At 40.2% G+C, this 19,752-nt stretch overlaps 1 protein-coding gene across 1 annotated transcript in view; it reads left to right on the top strand.

The window, feature by feature from the left end:
• Nucleotides 1–14,054: 14,054 nt before the first annotated feature.
• WDFY4 (WDFY family member 4) overlaps nucleotides 14,055–19,752 on the top strand; it is a 129,541-nt gene continuing 123,843 nt past the window's right edge. Inside the window, exons 1-2 of the mRNA XM_032191041.1 lie at nucleotides 14,055–14,163; nucleotides 18,796–19,057. Coding sequence (XP_032046932.1) covers nucleotides 18,797–19,057 — 261 coding nt within the window. The 5' untranslated portion in view covers nucleotides 14,055–14,163; nucleotide 18,796. The remainder of the gene's footprint in view (nucleotides 14,164–18,795; nucleotides 19,058–19,752) is intronic.

A 19,752-nucleotide genomic window follows, 5' to 3' on the forward strand; every position in this document is an offset into this window, starting at 1 on the left:
GCTTCTTTCTTTGCCAAGAAGATGCATCATATTTTGGATCTTGAACACTGGCCATGAAGTTGTATCTCCAGCAGTGGAAGAGGCTCTCTGGCCCTCCACAGAAATTATACTTAGTGTGCAAGGCTGGAACAATGGCAAAGATGCTTTGGACCTTTACTTGCTTTAGCTGCCAGTAGAACCAACTGCTTAGAAGTGATCATAAATCTGTTGAGCTCACAATGGCTGCCTCAGATTTACGCACCTGTAAATGAGGCTGAAAGTGGGATCTGTTTTGAATATGCAGGCTCCTGCAGTTATCTCCCCACTAATTATCTATATTAGCTGGGCTTCAGCATGGTGAGAAGCAGCTAACTGGTGATCCTTTGGCCAACATGCTTAGCAAATACCCTGACACCAGCAGGGGTAACCAGCAATAGCAAGAGCTGAGGGAAGTTAGGCTTCCGACTTCCTATCCAGTGCCTGGATTAAAAAGTCATTCTTCCTAACAGTCCAGGAGACCTCTTTCTTTCTTGATATTTTCAGCTTTTCTTGTCCAATTTGATGTTGTTTAGATTGCATCATTTTGCACTTTGAGCAGGAAATCAAAAGGTGTGTACAGTAACACATAACAAGAAATAAAGTTAACTGAACTTCTAACCTCACGGGAAACTGGTGACACTTCTTCCTGCTAAGTCACTTATCATGAGAGCTTGATTTCATCTCTGGGGAAGGATATTATATATAAATAATTGATTATCATGTTCATGGGTGAAATGGAAACACTCAAATAAATAACAGCCATGTTCAGCCCTAGATACTAGCTTTGAAGTCTTTTTGGTTAATTGAAAACAAAGTACTTAGTGTAAACAGAAGCATTCCATTTGATCCTGTTTGAAATGTTTTGCTTTGACATCAAGATTATCAGCCCTTCTTAAAGCAATTTTCAAATCAAACAATTTAAATCTTTTTTTAGAAGTCAAAAAATTCCTATTTTTTTCCACAGATCAATCATAAGAAATTCATATCTGAGTCTCCCAGATGTACTTTTATGGGAAAATAAACTGTCAGGGGAAAACAACAATAACAACAACAACAAAAACTATTAAAAATTGCCAGCTAGGAGAGAAAAAAAATCATCTCAGCACTGAAGGCTGCAGTGCTTTTGGTCTGACAATTTAAAGTACTTCCTGAAAGAAAAACTGAGAATAAGTCCAACAGAAAGGTAACCTAGCAAGTGTCATGGGTGAACCAGAGCCTATGGCAATGTTTAACCATTGAAGACTGTATACCAACCTACCTACACTGAGCAGGATAGCTGAGGCAAGAGATCTCAATGGTTTGTACCTTAAGTCGCTCACAAGTTTCAGAGCCTCTTTCCATCCTACAGGCAGTTTCTTGGGATGCGCGTCCCTAGGCTGCACCACCTCCACTGAACCACACCTCAAAGGACCCCTGCCCTTGAAGTATGGCTGGGGATGTCCTGGCTCTGCCTCAAGTGCTGCTTCATCTGCAACCCAGGTCACCTCTTCACCTGTGCCTGCCCCACACCACGGCCAGATGCTCCTTCCACATATATACCTGACAATATGACTTCTTAACAAATATACATACACCCTTCTATATAAAAAGCAACTCTGTAGAAGGCCATGCAGTAGGGGGAAAAATAAACTTCAGTAACAGCTGATTTGGCTTATTCTCTCTGTATTAAGCTGTTTCATTGCTAAATGGAAACTGAGAAAAATGGAAATACAGCTTTATGACATAAGCTCTCCCCTCCTATTTGGTGTGGGTATCTTTGAATAGAGTTTAAGAATATCCTGATCAGAGAATTTGAACAGAGATACCAGAAAATGCAGCTGTGTGGTCTCCCCAGCTTAAGGATACCTAAAGTCACATGCCGAACCTCAGTGTAAATCTTTGTACTAGTAATTCTAAACAACATACATCTGTTGCTTCAGAAAGTCCCTAGCAGTCTGGGGCTTATCCTGTTCTAGAGCTAGGTCAAAGATGAACCAGTTCCCCAGGCTTCTTGAAAAGACCAGTGAAGCTATGTGGTTGTAGACAATAAGACCACTGTGACTGATCTGAGGCAAGAGGGTCCTTCCTGATGGCTTGAGATAACAACATTTATGTGTGTACCTATTACTGGAAATCACTGGTCTAGATACAGATTGTGTGTCACAGAGCAGTAACCATCTACAGGGTGAGAAAATAGGAATTGGCTGACTAACCAAGGACTAGAGAACTGTTATTATCTGCTTCTTGTGTGAATCTAAAAATAAATGTGTTCCTTAATTATCTGTCACCTCTTTGGAATGTGGAAAAAACATTCTGTATGTCACAAGTGTTTACCATTGATTGTTAAGCACATAATGATATCAAATGGTATGGCCTAGGGGTTAGAAAACTTGAGTAGAGTGTGGAGGTGAAGCCTACAGACTTAATGCTGACTCATTTCCCTTGGTCACACGAAAGACACTGAGCCCCAGGCCCTATCCACCTCCATGCAGTGTTTTGAGACCTGGGATTGGCAAACATTATCTAAATCCAGTGGATGATAATGTTAGTAAGTTATTGCAGTGGGGACACTCATAGAAGATATGATTCATCTGCTGGCGCCAGGGCTGATGGCTAGAGGCTATGAAACATGTCGGGTACTTGCGACGGAAGAGTGCGTGGGCCAGTGAAGTTGCTGAATCTGTGTGGGGGGCATTGAATGGATCTCTATTTCCCCAGGCTGCATGTGCAGCATGCTGTCACCCACCAATTACTGTATGGCATATCCTTCTTTCCTCCTCCTCATCTTCTGCTACCATATGCAGGCCAAGGACTTGTTGTAACTAGCTGATTGATACATTCTCTTTACTCATCAGCAAGATGGGTCTGGATCAAAGCCCAAGATCTAATCACCCTGGACTTTGGCACCATTGAAAACCAGATCCAGTTTGTTTAGATTGCAACTTCATTTGGTTAGAATTTGTTCTCTTACTGTATAAAATGAAGTTGATGGAAAAGGATCCAAAGAAGAAAGGACTTTGGTATGCATTTTCAGATCAATAATTGCAGCAGCATTGCCTTTGCAAGACAAGCTGGAATAAATATGTGTATAGGAACTGTGGAAATTCTCTTGCTAAAAAAGATTGAGCAGTAAATAGATATCGTTTGAAGTATCTAATGACCAGAAGAAATTTCAATTTGATATGACCTTTGCTTCCAGGCTAAGTGATCAAAACCTCTTGAGGATGCTGCCATCTGGTTTTACAGGTGAAAAGCATTGCCAGTCTTTCAGCTGTCAGTAATCAGCATTTTTATTGGCACTCTTAGAAGACACAGCAAGAAATATGTGGACCTTTAAAAATGACCTCTAGTACTAGGTAAGTGGATAATGCATGATGGAGGATGCTGTGTTGATGCTCTAGATCTGCTCTGGAAACAACTGAAAGCTTGAAGGGTGTTTTTGTGGTGGTGGGGGAAAAAGTCAACAGTTCAGAAAAAACTTCAGGGATTATCTGTAACTAAAACATAAATGGAGCAATTTCTTTAGGTTTGGGTTATTTTATTTACTTATTTATTTATTTTAAGTAAGCCTAATGGCATCTTGGGTCTCCCAGAGGTAATATTTTTCAGATGAGGCAATGAACGTGCCAAACACTTCTAGGCTACTAAGAGAGGGCAGAATTATGATCTTACAGAAATACAATCAGAAACGTGGGACAAAGTGGAAACTATAAACAAGAATAACTTTAAATGTTTTGCAGAGTGAAGCTAGGCAATTTTTGGGTATCTTTAACAATCTTTTGCAGTCAGTGTTCCTTCCTATCTAGTCTCATTCTACAAGTAGGTCAAGAACATTCATCTTTCATTTCAGGCTGTACGAGCTTCTCCAGAGAGCAGCAGCTACTGCCTGAGAGAAGGCTGTAATACAGCTGTCATAAACCTGAGTATGGGAAGAAACTAAACAAGCAGCCATAATGCTGATGGCCAAAGATGGCTTCAATTTTTCCTCTTTCTGCGGTGATGAACATGCTGAATGCTTATATCCCTACAAGACCTCTTCTGCTACTGTAGCAAATACCTGAAAACCAGTTGACTTAATTTGAAAGTGTGCCCCTCAGGTAGGAGTATTAGGTATTTTGCTTAAGTGACATGCAAACACAGTTAGAGAATTGTGTTATTCTTCATGGTAGATAAAGAAAACCTGAATTTGTATTTTCTTTCCCTCTTTTTTGTTTACTGCTGACAAACACCAAAGATGTTGATGTGCCCTTTTTCTGGTCTTGCTATAAGCATAATGGTCTCTGACCATATTGAGGGGGTGTAATATACTAAGGAGAAGGAAAATCTTTAACAGAAATTTCTGACTTCCGATAAGTCATTATATAACAAAAGAAAGTCTAGACAGTTCTGAATTATGTGAAAAAGATTTCCAACTCTGTTTTGTGATGTACCTTCATATGTTGGAGGCAGACAAGACAGATTATTAATATAAAAGCAATATATAAAGTCAATACAATAATATAAACAACAATAATATAAACAACACAAATACAGTAAAAACTTCTGAGCAAGTGCTACTCAGATTGTTGGAGAGCCAGGGTACGCTACCTACAAGGAAGAAAATGTTGAAGCTTGCTTAATCTGGCAGAGAGACTAATGGGGGATCTAGTATCAGTCCACAACAAGTTAAATGTTTTTTTCAAAGACCATGTAACTCAAAGCTTCTTGGTAGTGGCAGATAATAAAATGGAAAGCAATGTCTGCCTGGTTTTATCTTAGGAATTCAGTTTGGAGACTAAGAAAACTTTTTCACCAGGACAATGGTGAAATACTGGGATGGATACAAAGAAAGCAGGTATTCAGAGGCTTTTAAGGTGGCTAGGCTAGTTTTGGTAGTAGGCCTGTTCCAACCAGAAGGCTGGCCTAGATAACCTCCAGAGCTTCCTTTTCTCCCCCATTTTTGTGAGCCTGTCTGAAAGATGGTTTTTGCTGCTATACCTGTTGGTCTAGCAAAATGCTACTTCTCTCTCTAACCCTTGCTTCACTGACACCCTCATATCATCACAGGTCTAGCAGACCTGCTACTGCAATCACATCTGTCAGATCAGGTAAATAGCAGCTGAGGTTCTTCCCCACATCATTACCTCTTTCAAATAGATGAGTCTTTTCTTGGAATTTCTCTATGAAATTAATTCTGAATTTCCCTAAACTTAAGTGTTTTGCTATACTGGAATCAGGAAATTAAGTTTAGCATGAAGTATGGGATTAGCGTAACTGAAACCATAAGAGACTACTCACTTGTCCTACATCAAAATACATGCTTAACTGACCTGCTGGATCAGAAATTATTGGAGTAAATCATATTGTTTGGATTTTGTATTATGTAAGCAAAGCATAGAGCCTCAAACTTCATAGTGAAAGGAAGCTGTATGTCTAAGTCCTAGGTAGCTCTGCTGTCTAGCCCAGGTCTCTAATTCTAATTGTATTGTCTATACAGCCAGGCCTCCAGTTGTATCTTGACATCAGCCTGCTCTCACTCAAATCTAAGAAAATTTGTTGGAATTGCTCTGACAGTCCCAGACATGTCTGGAGAGGTTACTGTATTTTTTTTTCTCACTCACCTGTTCCTCTACGTGTCGAGATTTTCCCTGCACACTTGAGATCAGTGACAGGAATACACTCGTTAGTCAGGAGCTGCAGAACCTCATGAATCAGCTGCATTAAAAAGCAGAAACATGGTAGTCACTTATATTTGTAGGCCTAAGAGAAATGAGGTCCTTTATTCAGAGAGGAAATACAGAAATGCATTATTTAAATGTTAAATGCTATTGTTGCAGAATGGATTATTTCTTTTAGTGGCAAGAGCCAAAGAGCAGTGCATGCATATTTTAGACACTGGGGACTGAGGCTGGCATCTTCAGAAATATGTCTCTTCCTGCTGTCTCAGGAAAAACTGTACTCACTTAGTCTGATCTGATGCAAAATGAAACTAGGGTTAAAACTGGAGGTTAGGTGAAAAATGATGGGAGTTAAAAATTTCAGAAGTGATGTTATTTTAACACTGACAATTTTTTTCTATTTCAAAAAAAAAAAAAAAAAAAGCAGAAGGAGAGAAAATAACTAAATCAAAATTGAATTGTAAATATTAATGACTTCTGGACTTGGGTCTCGGAGGCCAGATAGTTTCTTTGGCTCTGTCACTGGGTGGCAACCTGGCCCTGGTTATGTCACTTCAGTTATTAATGTCTCTGTTTTCCAGCCTGTAAAATAGAGATTATAATAATGACCACTCAGATGATAATTTTGTAGAGATGTATGGAAATAAAATGCACTATAAAATAGATTTAAAACAAGTAGTTTTACTTACTAAGCAAAACTGTGACCTGAATTTTTTTTTCCTGTAAATTCGTTTGGATCAAAATGTAACTGGAAAACGTGAAACACATTTTTGTTTTTTAAATAATAATACCAGCATTTCCATGGGGGAACAATCATTTAGTGGTCATGTTCTTATAAAATCAGCATTCAGTTTAAAGCAGATACAATCCTAATAAAAGTGCTCTTAATTTTGATAATCAACACCAGCTTTTCAATGATTCCCGTTTCCTGGAAGATGACATTTACATCCTTCCTTTCTCTTCCCCAATATCAATATATGGAACATGCCTATTTGAACTACCCAGCTGTGTATTTACACAAATACCTTCTCAAATATGATCTCATGTGCAGGTTGTCCATGTTTACAGACTCTCAGCAGCTGCAGTGTACTGAGTCTGCAGAGAGATACCACAATTGAATATCAGAAATACTGCAGCACCAAAAAAAAAAAAAAGGTTCTAAATCCTTATGAAGACAGTTCCTAAGCTAGTGTTACTGCAGGGAATTTACAGCTTGGAAAGTAATAACGCTGAAAAAAAAATATTATTGGATTTATAGAAATAGAACTGTGTGAATAGGATTTTTTTTTCTTTAAGAACAACAAAATAACCTCCCAAAAGTGTGACTATGATTTAACACCCCCCAAATGACATTTGTCTCTGGATATTCTTTTTGTTTGTTTGTTTTGTTTGTGATGCTTTAATCAGCATCTTTCTTACATTTAATCACCTTACTTACATTTTTGTTCAACGTTTAAATGCAAGTTGCCTTTTCAAAACAATGTCGACTAGGTTTGCTCCAAAAGTATTGGGGAAAAAATAAAAATAAATAATAATAATAGGAAAAAAAATTTTCCTTTACATGTCCCTGATATATTTTTTTTTGAAACTATTTGCCAAGTTGACCAAACAAGTTGACCAAGTTTACAAGCAATTTCCTACCCACATCAAGCTCCATTCTTTGTTCATAATCCTTTATCTGCTCTGCTGCATGCTGACAGCTTCTGTGCCCCTAGAATGGGAGGGTCAAAACAGACCACTGTGTTCCAAGTGGCTTCTCTGCTGGGTGCCCAACCAAAATATGTCCATTCCAGAAGCTCGAAATGTAATTCTATAAAAGTTTAAATTGCTGAAAGTATATACAGGAACGAAAGTCATAATATTTTGTTCTATGATGTACTCTCCTATCTCCTTATTTAAGACGGACTGAGGAAAACCTATGGGAGCTACAATTATAACATGAGAACGAACTGCCTACTTGCAGCTTTGCATGATTTCTAGGCTTTCTGTGGCATCAGACCTCGAGAGCCCTTCTGCTGTGCTGCCACCTGGTGACACTTGGAGGCGAAGGTGCCAACACATGAAATGCTCTGAATGCAGGCTGCTGATGCTACCTCTGAGACACAGCAAACAGGTAATGTCTGGAGCTGGGGTGGGGGCTAAAAGGCTGCAAGGTATAGTTTCATATTTGTGGTCTGCATGGATAGAATAGCTGCGTGGTAAAGGAAGAGCTCTGAATATCTCTTAGAGGCATGCTTGTATGGGGGAAAGACAGGGTGAATTTTTCATCTTTATTCTTTTCTCACTTAAGCAACAATTAAGAAATAAAAGAAATATAAAAGTTCAATGGAAATGATTTCAAATAGAAAGAAAAATTACCACTAGAGCCTGGCCTGACCACATGAAATATTTAATCATACGCTTGTTATCTGTGCATTCAGGAAGGCTCTTCAGATGAGTTCCACCTCTGAGCTACATCTCCAACCGTGGAGAATGAAACACAAGCCGTGGGACTGACTTTTTTTTTTTTTTTTTTTTGTAAAGATGCTGGTAACTCTCTCACTGCTCTGAGCATAGGCTCTGGTACTAGTTTGTTGCTATGTAATTGACATGATGGAGACATAAACCTTGTAGATTACACTCTGAATGCATGTTTATCCCACACTCTCATGAGGTAGACCAAAGAACTTTCTGCTTCCTTCATAAGGCAACTACGCTTCCCTTTAAGCTTGTTGTAGTGATTGACTGAGCTACAAAACAATGGTTTCAGTTTCACTTCAAGACTGGTCTCTTTTTGTGCAGCTTAAAAACCCTAAATACTGAGTAAGTCTTCTTAGACCTCCATGTGAGCATCCATTCACATCCATCTGCTCACAAAGAGGCAATAACTTCAAGCAGAGGCATCGCAAGACCCAGTGTCTGGACTGGCATCCTAACACACAGACATCCAGAAATAATTTTATGGGTTGTCAGTTCTGAGCCACTGCTCTCCAGCCCTGGGATAGCAGTGCAGCAAAAGGGATTCCTATCTAACAAGCAGCTGCTGAGGAGCCTGATGCACTTCCTTTTTGTGGTGAGCCTCTCTGCAAGGTAACTGATTTTACCAGTTCCTCCTCTACCACATGTGGTAGCAGCCTCTGCTGCAAATTTGTAAGCTGTACTTTCAAGGTCTGAATACACTAAGCTGACAAGTGATTGTGCAGCTAATGATGAGTTTTTTATTGTTCAACTTTTCTCTTTAACAAAGTATTTTGATATGTTCAGCATGAGGGTTTAATTTCAGTTCTATTTTTTTTTTTTTTTTTTTTTTTTTTCCTGAGCAGCAGCAGCAATTTTATGTATTCTTATAGGTTAAGCTCCTAGCAGAAAAGAAACTATTAATGTGTCTGGCTGTAAGATAAACAGAGTTTTTTTGTTTGTTTGTTTGTTTGTTTTCCCCTATTATTTACTAGCCTAGAACAATCATCTGAACACCCTAAAAGCAGTCCTTTCCTAGGAAAAGATGAAAACAGTTCCCAAGGACCTACTCAGTTTCAAGAATTGTTTTTAGCAAAGGAATATCAGATAGCAAACCTACTGCTTGTATCAGTTTGTCCTCATTATTTCTGCCCAAAATTTTTTATGACAGTGAAATCTAGCAATCGGGTACAATTGCAGTGTTCTGCAAATACTAATACTAACACTAAGTAAAAAGTGGAGAAGGTACATGAGTCTAGTTCAGAGAGCTAGAAGAATGTAGAAAAGCCAGGTTTGCCCATGAATAGGGTCTGAGGGCTTGTTAAGCATGCTTATTAGTTATTTGAAGGTACCTGAGTAGTTATTGCTGTGGGATAGCTGCCTTCCTGGATATATGCAGAGTCCCTCTGGGAGTGCAGCTTACAGGAGAGCAAGGTCAGGAGCAGGAGTTTATAAATAGAACTGGGAGCTAAAAAGAAAAAAAAGGTTGTTAGTAGGGGATACATCAGAGATGTAAAATGTCTGCTTTCACATATGCTTTGCACGGATTTTGTTTAATTGGTTTAGCCTGAACTGCAGGCTCCCTATTTCTTCTGACAATAAAGAGTTACTGCAGGCTGTGCAAGCTAAAAATCCTTGCTTGAGAGCAAATGGGGGTATTAAAAAGGAAGAAAATATTTCTAAGACTTTGAGAAAATGGTGTTCGTTAGAGGTTTTGGTGCTGATTCTCCAAATAAGTAAATCTTCCTGGAAAGAAGCTCTTGGTCAATATGTTTATGTAATTATATCTTGTGCTTTTGTCTGAGAGTGTTGTTTTCTGATGAGTGCTGTGTGTTCAAGTCTACCTTTATATTTTGTAGATGTTTTACTGCAGAATGTCTGCATCATGATCCATTAATTCAAATACTCCTGAAAACAATGAATTTCTTTGTATCATGTAGTAGAATGTTGATCTGAGGTACAGGAAGGGGGGAAATGGTATGCCGTTATACGTTCATTAGGCTTTCAACTTCCTCGATCTCAGTAGATGAATATGCATGCCTTCCAGTGTGAATATCATGTGTTTAGCCAAGCCACCTTAAAAATTTTCATGCACAATGTATTTCTGGTCAGTAGGTGGCATTTAGTGTAAATAGCAACTTCCAGAGGAACTTTCAGATTTGATCCTTTTTTCTTCTGGAAAAAAAAAAAAAAGGTTTTAACTTTTTGTTACAAAATATTTTCTAAATGTGGCTGGGTTTACTTTTCTTTTTTTTTTTTTTTTTTTTTCTTTAGAAGTTGCTATTGTTTTACTAACTAGAATAGCTGGAATAATTTTGGTGGTATATAGTTAAGGACAGGAATAAAATATTAGAGTTTCAATTTGTATTTCTGTGCTTATAGTCCACTGATATTTCCTTCCTGACCATTCCTGACTCCTTTTAAAGAAGACACAAAAAATAACTAAGAAAAGGGGGAATTTAAAAGCAGCAGCCTTGAACTTTTTCTGTAAAGGTTCATAGGAAACTACTTCAGAATTTCACAACTTGAAAAAGACTGAAAACCACTACTCTAGTCTGACATATAAGACCCAGCCTATTGGATTTACTTTGGTTCATTCTTGTTGAAACAAAAACATATAAACATCACAGTTTGATTTAAGGACTCTTGTTGATGGAGGGAATTTTGTACCAATTACCAGTGAAACCCTTTGAAACAACAGAATTTCATATATTTCATATCCATGTTGTGGATATTATCCATGTCACAACACCACCACTCCAAATCTTATTGCTGCCAAGATCCAGCCTGTGTGGTGGGAGGCCCAGAGGGTGGCTCATGGAGCCCCTAGATGTCTAGGGAAGAAAATGGACACTTTTTGTGAGAGGAGTCTGGAGCATTACTTCAGCAAGTTGCTGCTTCTGATCATCATGGTGTCAGTGTAGTTAGTGGTGTAGCGGCACCTCCGAACTCAAAGCAAGTGTGCTCAGCTCAGAGGGGTGCAGGGTGGCCACATGCAGAGGACAGCTGCCTGGCAGCAACACGTTGCTACCGCCTTTATGGCTTCATCAGCATTAGCTCCATTTACCTGGATCCTGAACTTCAGCTACCCGTGCAGGCACACAAATATGCAAACTACTGTCTGTGTAGCATGGCCCTGCTGATTTCCTCAGGGCTGGTAGCGCTGCTTGCAGCCACAGGTCCCCTCAGGCCCGACTGTGTGCTGCAGTGGGCAAGCCTGAGGGGCAGCCTCCTTCTCCACGGCTCCGGTCGTCTCCTGCTGCATGGCAGCTACCACCCAAGGCCTCCCAGGCTTTTGGTTGTCTCTGGGTTTGCTTTTTTTGTGTGTTACCTTTCTCTGTGGTCTCACTGACATCTTCTGCCACTGAAGAGAGGAGAGGAAAATGAAATGGAGCAATGTCTTAGCAGGAAAGGCAAAGGGTGAAAAAACCTGCAGCTGGCCCAACTTTTGGACACTTCAGTGTTGAAAGGCATGAGTCTAACCCACGCTTTTTCTTGATTGAAGGTTGTGAATGCGAAGCAGAAAATGTTGCATGTACTGCACAGGCATGGAACAGGGTTTTTCCTCTTGTGTTTGGAGGCAGGAATAGTGAAGAAAAGTTTCATGTGAATTGGTGTAAGGGATGTTATTTGGTGCTCTAAGACAGGTGGGTCTGGTAGTTATCCACAGACCTTTGCCTCAGATCACCCAGTGCTGCTTAGTGTTACTGCGAAGGTATATGATAGGAAGGAGCTAGCAGTGTTAGGATGACAGCCAGGGGAGATTCCTTTTGTAAAGAAAAGCTTTTTGGGGGGGTCTGTTTTAATACAGCTAACTGTTCCTTTTTGTAGAACTGAGAGGCCTGCTTTCTGGCATGCTGAATGGGCTCAGGAAATGTTCAGAGAGAATTTGGTCTTGTGAGGCCGTCCCGGATTATACAGACTTCGGTGCTTGTACGTGTGTGCAGAAGCTGTTATCTAGGTGACTTTCTTGACAGTGCTGGGTGTGAAGTGCAGAACTTCTTGAAAAAGAATGTCCTTATATCTACCTGTCTGTCTCCCAAAGCGTACTAATTCTGGATCAGATCAACTGGACAGAGGGAAGGCTTAAGAAAGGTAGTTCCTCTTCTTCCTTGTGGGTGAAGGCATGGTGCAAGGGGGTATAAATGTAAATGGTCCAAACTGACAAGGGAAGTTGTGGTGCCGTGACCTACTACATTAGCTATTAGCTTGTCTTTATTTCTTGAGTTATTTTTACTACAGATAATTTGGTTACAGCTGTTCTGCTCCAGTGAAGCAGAGATGGAACAGGAGGGCGTGTTGTAACTCTCCACTTTCAGCCCCATCAGCAGATAGTGCAAAATAAAAAAGAAATGATGATTCCTATGCTGCGTGAGATAGAAATCTACCTAATGACTATGTGGCTGCTTGTGTCCTGAGAGCATCCATGGAGAGGGCACCACTAGATAGGAGAAGGCTCCTGGGAAATAAAGCTCTCTGATCGAACAGCATGGAGGCACTGCTGCAAATGATCTCATTTCACGATTGTAAACTGACAATGAAAGGGGAAATGGAGTAGCAGTGGTAACATTTAGGCTTCTTCTAAACTAGAAAGGGGAAAACAATGTTCTCTCTTGGATGGTATTAATATTCTCTTCAGTGTCTCTGTGCTTGTCATTCATCACCACTGGTTTGGGCTAGATTGCAACTGGGAAAGTATTGGCTAATATGTGAACAGCCTAAAGGCAGGAAAACAGTGGATACGTTGGCACAGCCAATGCAGGCTGCGTGGGCTTGTGCTCTGCATGTACTCAGAGCTGCCTGGAAGCCTGTGTGTGCAGCTCTCAGCTTAGCTTTCCAGTAGCCCAATGTCACATTCACTGGAGACACCCCTGTGTGCAGGTGGCTCCAAGGGCAACCTTGTGTCACACAAGGAGATTGAGAACAATCTACTGGGACTGTTGTGTGCTAGAAACATCACTGCATTAATGGAGGTCCCCATGTTATACAGGCAATCACTTTCCTGTTGTTCTCATAACCTAACCCTGTCCAACAGTGAAATCAGACCTTTCAGGACCTGGTGCTTCTACCATTGGAACCAGCAGCCTGGGTGCTGCTGTAGTTTAGCTGGAAGAGAAAATTGTTCTTCCTCCTGAATAATTTTTCAGGCATTTGAGAGAAGTAGACACTAACAGAATACTGGTGACTTTAACAATATAGAGGAAAATCCCCTTAGATTTCAGTTTCTGTAATGCCACAATCCCACTAATGCTCAAGGTCACAGTAAAATTTTCTGGGAGAAACAGTTTAAAACATTCTTATTTTTCCTCTGTAAAAAATGTTTACATCCCCTCCTCTTAAAAAACAGTTATAAAGCCTTTGAGGTATGTCATTGGGAAGAACAAAAAAAGCAAAAAGACAACTGAGAAGTAGTCTTATCCCACCCCATGGCTAATCAAGACTTCTTTGTTGTCAGTGCAGTTTACAGTGCTCATTTGCCTCTTTGACTAGCTGCCTTAGCCATTTTAGTAGAGAAGTCAAGGGCTTGAATATTTACCTCAGTGTTCAAGTATATTTATTTTAAGGGTACTGCATTTGAGGAAGGACTCCAGTTGTTGACAGTACTTTTTGCATATGTTGCACAGAGTGTGAGCTTTGTGATGCTGTATTCCTGTAGTGGTTTGGTAAAACCTTAAACTTAGAAACAAAATTAAGACCACCCCCATTCAGACACACTCTTCATTGTGAATATGGTATTGGGGGAGGGGGGGGGGAGGGGGAGGAGGGGGAATAACTGGTTACTCTTTATCCAGACAGAGGAATGCAATGCCTGCCAGGTTTGTGCATCAACTGAATTGTGTTGCTTTGGGAGCTTGGTGGGTCCTGAACACGTGGTTCATTTGCTCTTTTCCACTTCTGCTTTCTTCAGGAAATAAGTGCAGCAGCTAATCAAGTGATTCACAGTGGAAAGTTTAAAGAGCAGAGTGGGAGCTGCTGCATGCACCAAGATGCATAATAAGACAGAAGCAACAAAGCTCAGTTCTCTGGATGTAGTTGTTGACTGCAGGAGGAGCTGCTGAATCCAGGAGCCCAGGTATGTCAAGAGATTTTTCTGTGAAAGGGGAAGAAACAGTTTTAGCTGTTGAAGGGATCTGCAGCATGATCTGCAATTGGTTTGTTGTGGTAGGATCATTTTCAAACAGCAAAAGCTTCAGTCAAAGCTCACCCTGAACGGCAGCACAAGGAGGAAAAAGGAGCAGAGCTGTCTGCTTGTATCTTTTATTCTAGGAATGACAATAGGGTTTATCTATTGCTGCTGCTAGTGGAAACTCATTAGAGTCGGTCCTTATCAATGAGCTGCCATTTTGAGATAATTACCCTGGTCTTATTCTTTTGAGTTTGTACAACTATTTTGTCTGTGACTAACCGGGAATATTCTGTTTACTCTTGGGCTGGGGAGCATTTGCTTCCCTGCCAGGAAGACAATACCTTAAAAGTAATCTTTTTGGTATCTGGGCTTCTTTTCTTTTGACTTCATTAGTGGCATATGCAAGTCAGAGAAGAAAATACTTCCAACTAGATATTCAGAAGCTACTTTTTTTAAAGGAGAAAAAATGAAGAGTGGGTACATGAGAGAGGGCTTAAGTCAGTTTTGTATCCACTTTTGAACTGCATGGAAGTGCTCTTCAAACAAAAGTAAAGATAAATGCTGTTACGTGTTTGAGACCCAAATAAAGATTTTGAGAGGTTGTACTGCACAGAAAGGCCTTTTACAACTTAATATACTCAAAACTAAAAATAAGCTTAAGCAAATTACATTCTAGCATAAATTAAGGAAATTCCTTTGGCAGCAATAGTGTCATACCTTCTTGAAACAAGCTGAAATGATACCTATTGCTGAAAAAGTAAGGACTGTGTGCTACTGAAATACAGCTTGTTCTTTGAACAGCTTTCAACTTTCTCTAAGCTGACAAGTATTTTAAAACCCGTTTGTATATTACTTTTTGACAGTGCTTGGTTCAAGTCATCAATCAGATTAGGCCCCCCATTGTATGAAATACTGTGCCAAAATTTATGAAGAGTGAATTACTTCCCAAGGAAGGAGATAAAATTACAATTAAAAGGACCTGGCAATGATGGATAGGAAAATGGTAGATTGAGGGACAGAGGTAAAATAGTAGATAGACAGTCTGGCACAGTGTTCTGTTTCTGAGGAACTGTTGTTGGTGCCTGTAAGGACAGAATAGTGTGAGCCACAAAAAAGGAGGTTGCGGCTGAATTCAGGGTCAACTAGAATTTGTGGGATAAACCAGTTCATACAAGAAAGGAGATGCCTTCCACTGCTTGGATCATATAACATCAGAGAGCCTTCTGATGTTACTTTACCTGGGAGGTACAGAAATCCTTGTTTTAAGCATTTCAAATATTTGACTGGCATGACTGTTTAATGAACAGGCATATCTTGGCTGCCAAGGAGGAGATTTTTGGGACGCTGTGAGCTGTGCATTTCTGACTGTTACCAGGGTCCAGGGTTTTAAATTACCATTTATTTATTTATTTATTTATTTTCAGACACTTACTATAAAAAGTGGACCAAACTCTGAAATTTGGTATCAGGTCTCACTGTGTTTTGCTTAACTGTCCTAGTGTGAGACCCTTCTCAGATAACAAATATTTTTTAATGTTTAAAGATACTTCTTGATTTGGTGCAATTTGGGATTTTTGTAGCACTATGGGATTATTCTTTAGATTTCTGGCAGAGACAAAACCCAAGGTAAATATAAGTAATGCTGAAGTAAAAATGAGTCTTTACAAAAATCATGCTTGTTCAGCCATTAAGCTTTTAATATCAACATTATCTCTCTACCAGCTTTGGTCAAGCCTTTCTTTCCTTTTATCCTATCAGTCTGAAAAGGCATAACCACAGTGTAGTGTGATTTCATACAATATTCATTTAGACCAAAAGGGAAAATACATGAGTAAGTTCAACTTCCTCTCTGTTACCTGACACCACTTTCTGAATGATAGCATTATGTTTCTTTTATATATTTTCACTTTTGGGTCTTTTTTTTGTTACTCATTAGTATGTAAACTTCACTTTTTCTATTATTGTGGTATTTATAACATAACCAAAACTGAAATAGGCAATTTTAAGATTTAAGATGAGGATCAGTAGAAATGGTTGGATGTAGCAGAGAGTCAACAGATTAGACCTTCTCAAAATATCTAAGTTATTCTTAGTACCACAGATATGTGAATCCCAAGTCCTGTGATATGTTGATGGGTCCAGAAGAACAATTTTCCTCCAAGAGGAATAGAAAACACAAAGGATTTAGAAGACCAAATGAAACTGTAGATCCAAGCAAACGCTATTAGGAGGCAGGACATGCAAAGTAGAAAGTGCAAGTGGAGAAAACAGACTAACACTAGGGGTCTGATGTTTAGTTTAATGTGCCTCTTGTAGTCTGAACAGTTGGAGTAAATAAGGAGGCAAATTGTGACCCTCATTTTGCCATTACATAGCTTTATAGTCTGAAAATGTTTTGAATGACCAGCCCTGCTTGTCTTTGCTGTGAAATCAGCAAGAAAGCCTGCAAAGTAAATTATGCATAGAAAGAGAAAATTGGTAACTACTTTTGCCTCTGTTCAAGCTGTGCCACTGATTGCTCAGTTGATGGCCTTCTGAGGTCACTGTAGGCACTGCATTTCACTTCTGTGCCTCAGTTTCACCATCTGTAAAATGTCTGCCTCTGTCATGGATTTTGAGCTTATACAAATGATCAAGGTAAATCTAGACAGTAGGAGTGTGGGTAATTTGTTCCTTAGCATTGTTTCAGGTTTAGCACAGTAGTTTCCACAGCAAGATACTTCCCTTAGGAAAGAGGATGGTGTCATTGGGGATGTGAGAGCAGCCTCCTTGAAAAAGTGACTGAACTATGCTATCACTGACTCCTAGAACAGCACCTAGGCTTTTTCAGTAAATGGTACAGCTTTGCGATGACTGAAGTGGGCTGAAATCCTATACAAAGGCAAAGGATAACATATGACAAATGTCTCTCCCACACAGTCATGAGGAACAGTGTCTTCCTGTTTACTCAGTGCCGGCACAGTCATCATACTTTTTCTGCTTGCAGAACTGTGTTGTATTGACACAGACAATTAAGAAAAACAGCAGCAGTAAAACAAACTGTTCTTGAGGTTGGAAGCTCCAGATTAATACCCTTGGAGACTGATTAAAATCTCGTAGACCCTCCATCTCCTAGTGAAGGATGGTGTATGGGCTATGGTAGTTACCCTTCTCTGTACTGTGAAGGATCAGCATTTGGATCCAAGCATAGGTGTCTTCTGGGACCATCACCCTGCTGCAGGTGCTGTGCTGCCCAGTGACAAGATAGTGTCACCTTCTTCATCTCTGCAGCTCAGAGCTGCTGCATGTGTGTGGAAGTGAAACAGGTTCATCTGGCTTGGAGTGGGCAGAGTGCAAGCAGCAAGCAAGCTGTGTAGCTGATTGATGGCTAAGGAAGAGAATCCCAAATATACTATCACTGTTGGCTCATAATTTCTAAACAAGGCTAATAAGAGTCTATTTTTATTTCAAGGGGTGTATAAATGGACAATGCAGGAGAACTGTTTTTGAATTACATTGCTTTTGTCATTTTTTATTGACAATCTACAGTGGTAAGCAAAAAGCCACTATACATAGAGAACCTATCTCCTAGGAAAAGGTGTATGCTGTTTTTCTTTGAGAGAGTGTTAATGATTGGTTAAAGATTCTTCTAGGCTCTTAAAAGATAATCAATTTGTCAAGTAAAGCAATGGAGCCTGTTCCTCTTGCTGACAGCTGCCTAGCTGCCTCCTCATGCTGTAATAGTTTGTGTCATATCCCTCAATTTTGAGCAGTCAATGTCCTAAACACCACACAGTATATGGCTGATTTTGATTGAAGCTGGAGAAGCCTAACTTCCCCTCACACAAACATAAAAGGTTGTGACAGCTCTGGGTAGCGGGGTGAGCTCACAGAAAGCTCTGACAAAGGTGTAGAGTTGCTGTGGGTTCAAGGCTGAATCAGTGACCTCCCAAAAGACTATGGGTAAAAACAGAACTGGAAGATAGATGAGAGGACTTGGGGTTGAGATAAGGTTATTAGAGGGATTCCTTTACCTACAGCACAAGATGGACCAATTGTAGGTCAAATTTAATGAACAACCAGTGTTCCCAGCTGGTGTTTCATCCCTGCTGTAGGTGGGGGATGCATCAGACACACAGCTTAGTTTAGCATTCACACTTAATGAAATATATAACCTGGATCTTGAATAGTATTCGTCTGTTGTAAATCTGATGATGGTAATAGTTATGATTTTTCTTTTATAGTTGAGGCAACAGAAGATACGAGAAAATCTGACTCTGTTAAAGCTGGGGCTAGAATCCAGATTTCCTGCCTGGTTTATCATTTTGTCCTTCCAAAGCCCAGATGAGTTGTGTAGAAAATCAAAGAGCTCTCTCTTATGAAACATGCATGCATATGTTTGCAAGGTAGGAATACTGTTTTCCAGGAGCAGAGCGCTTAGCCATTAGAAGTGGAAAAGAATCAGTGGCAGCAAGCCTATAAGCTTCCCAACTCCAATAGCTAAGACTGTCAATGTTTGGTTTGACAGGACAATGGGGTGGTATGGGTTGATGACAGCTGTAAATAACACAGTATCTTTAACTTAATTTCTGATTTCAGCATGGACAAAGCAACTGAACACATGGGGCAGCTGGAGGATTCACCTGGAAAAGCAGAACAGCAGGAGCAAAGCCCTGGTGATATAGACAAAGCAGAAGCACTGGGACAGCCTGTGCACAGCAAGGACGAGCTGCCCCAGAGTCATACGCTCCAGTGGGAGACTCTAGGCAGACAGTTTGTAGAATATGAGCAGGCGGCTCCATTTCTCATCCCAGAGGAGCAACAGAGAAGGCTGCTGGACTTTCTTCCTCTCTTCCTAAAGGTTTGTTCTCTGTATTGCCTTTGGTGCAGATGACAAGGTCTTGCATTTGATTTTTCTGTTGATCTGTGTTAAGTGGTCACCCTAACTGCCAGTGGAGTTGATTAGTACATGATCTCTTTGGCTAGGAGGTGGGCACTTTTATTCCCCTGGAAGCCTAGGAAAACAGTTTCTTGTCCACCTCTCCTCTAACTAACCTGCAATCTTAGCACAAGAAAAGAATATAGGGGAACACTGGTTTATTTATGTGAATGGCTAAATTCTACCCATTGTGTCAAGGAATATGCTGGTGATACGAGCATGTTTCAAAGTGAGTACCTGTGAAGAGGTTACTTCATGTCACCCTACACTATTTTATTTACTTAGTTGAGACTGGGCGCAGTTTCAGTTTGGGGAAAATGTGGTTGTGACATGCTGCTAGCTAGGGTAAATGCAGGGGTATGGTGTGGAAGATTAAATTTTGGGGTTAATGACAGTGCAGATGCCTAATTCCAGTCCTTCAGAAAGGAGGGTTGGTGTTCCAGGTGGGTGTACTGGGTCTGGGGAAACTGCAGCACGTGAGGAGAGGAAGGTCACACTGTGGATGAGATAGTTCAGGAGTAGAATGCTAGTTAACAGGCTGCCCTGCTGCATTCCCTACAGCTCCTATCAGACAATGATTTCTGAGATGGCCGTATTGAAAGGTGAACCTGGAAGAG

The sequence above is a fragment of the Aythya fuligula genome, chromosome 7, assembly GCF_009819795.1.
Source record: "Aythya fuligula isolate bAytFul2 chromosome 7, bAytFul2.pri, whole genome shotgun sequence".
Classification (NCBI taxonomy): Eukaryota; Metazoa; Chordata; class Aves; order Anseriformes; family Anatidae; genus Aythya; species Aythya fuligula.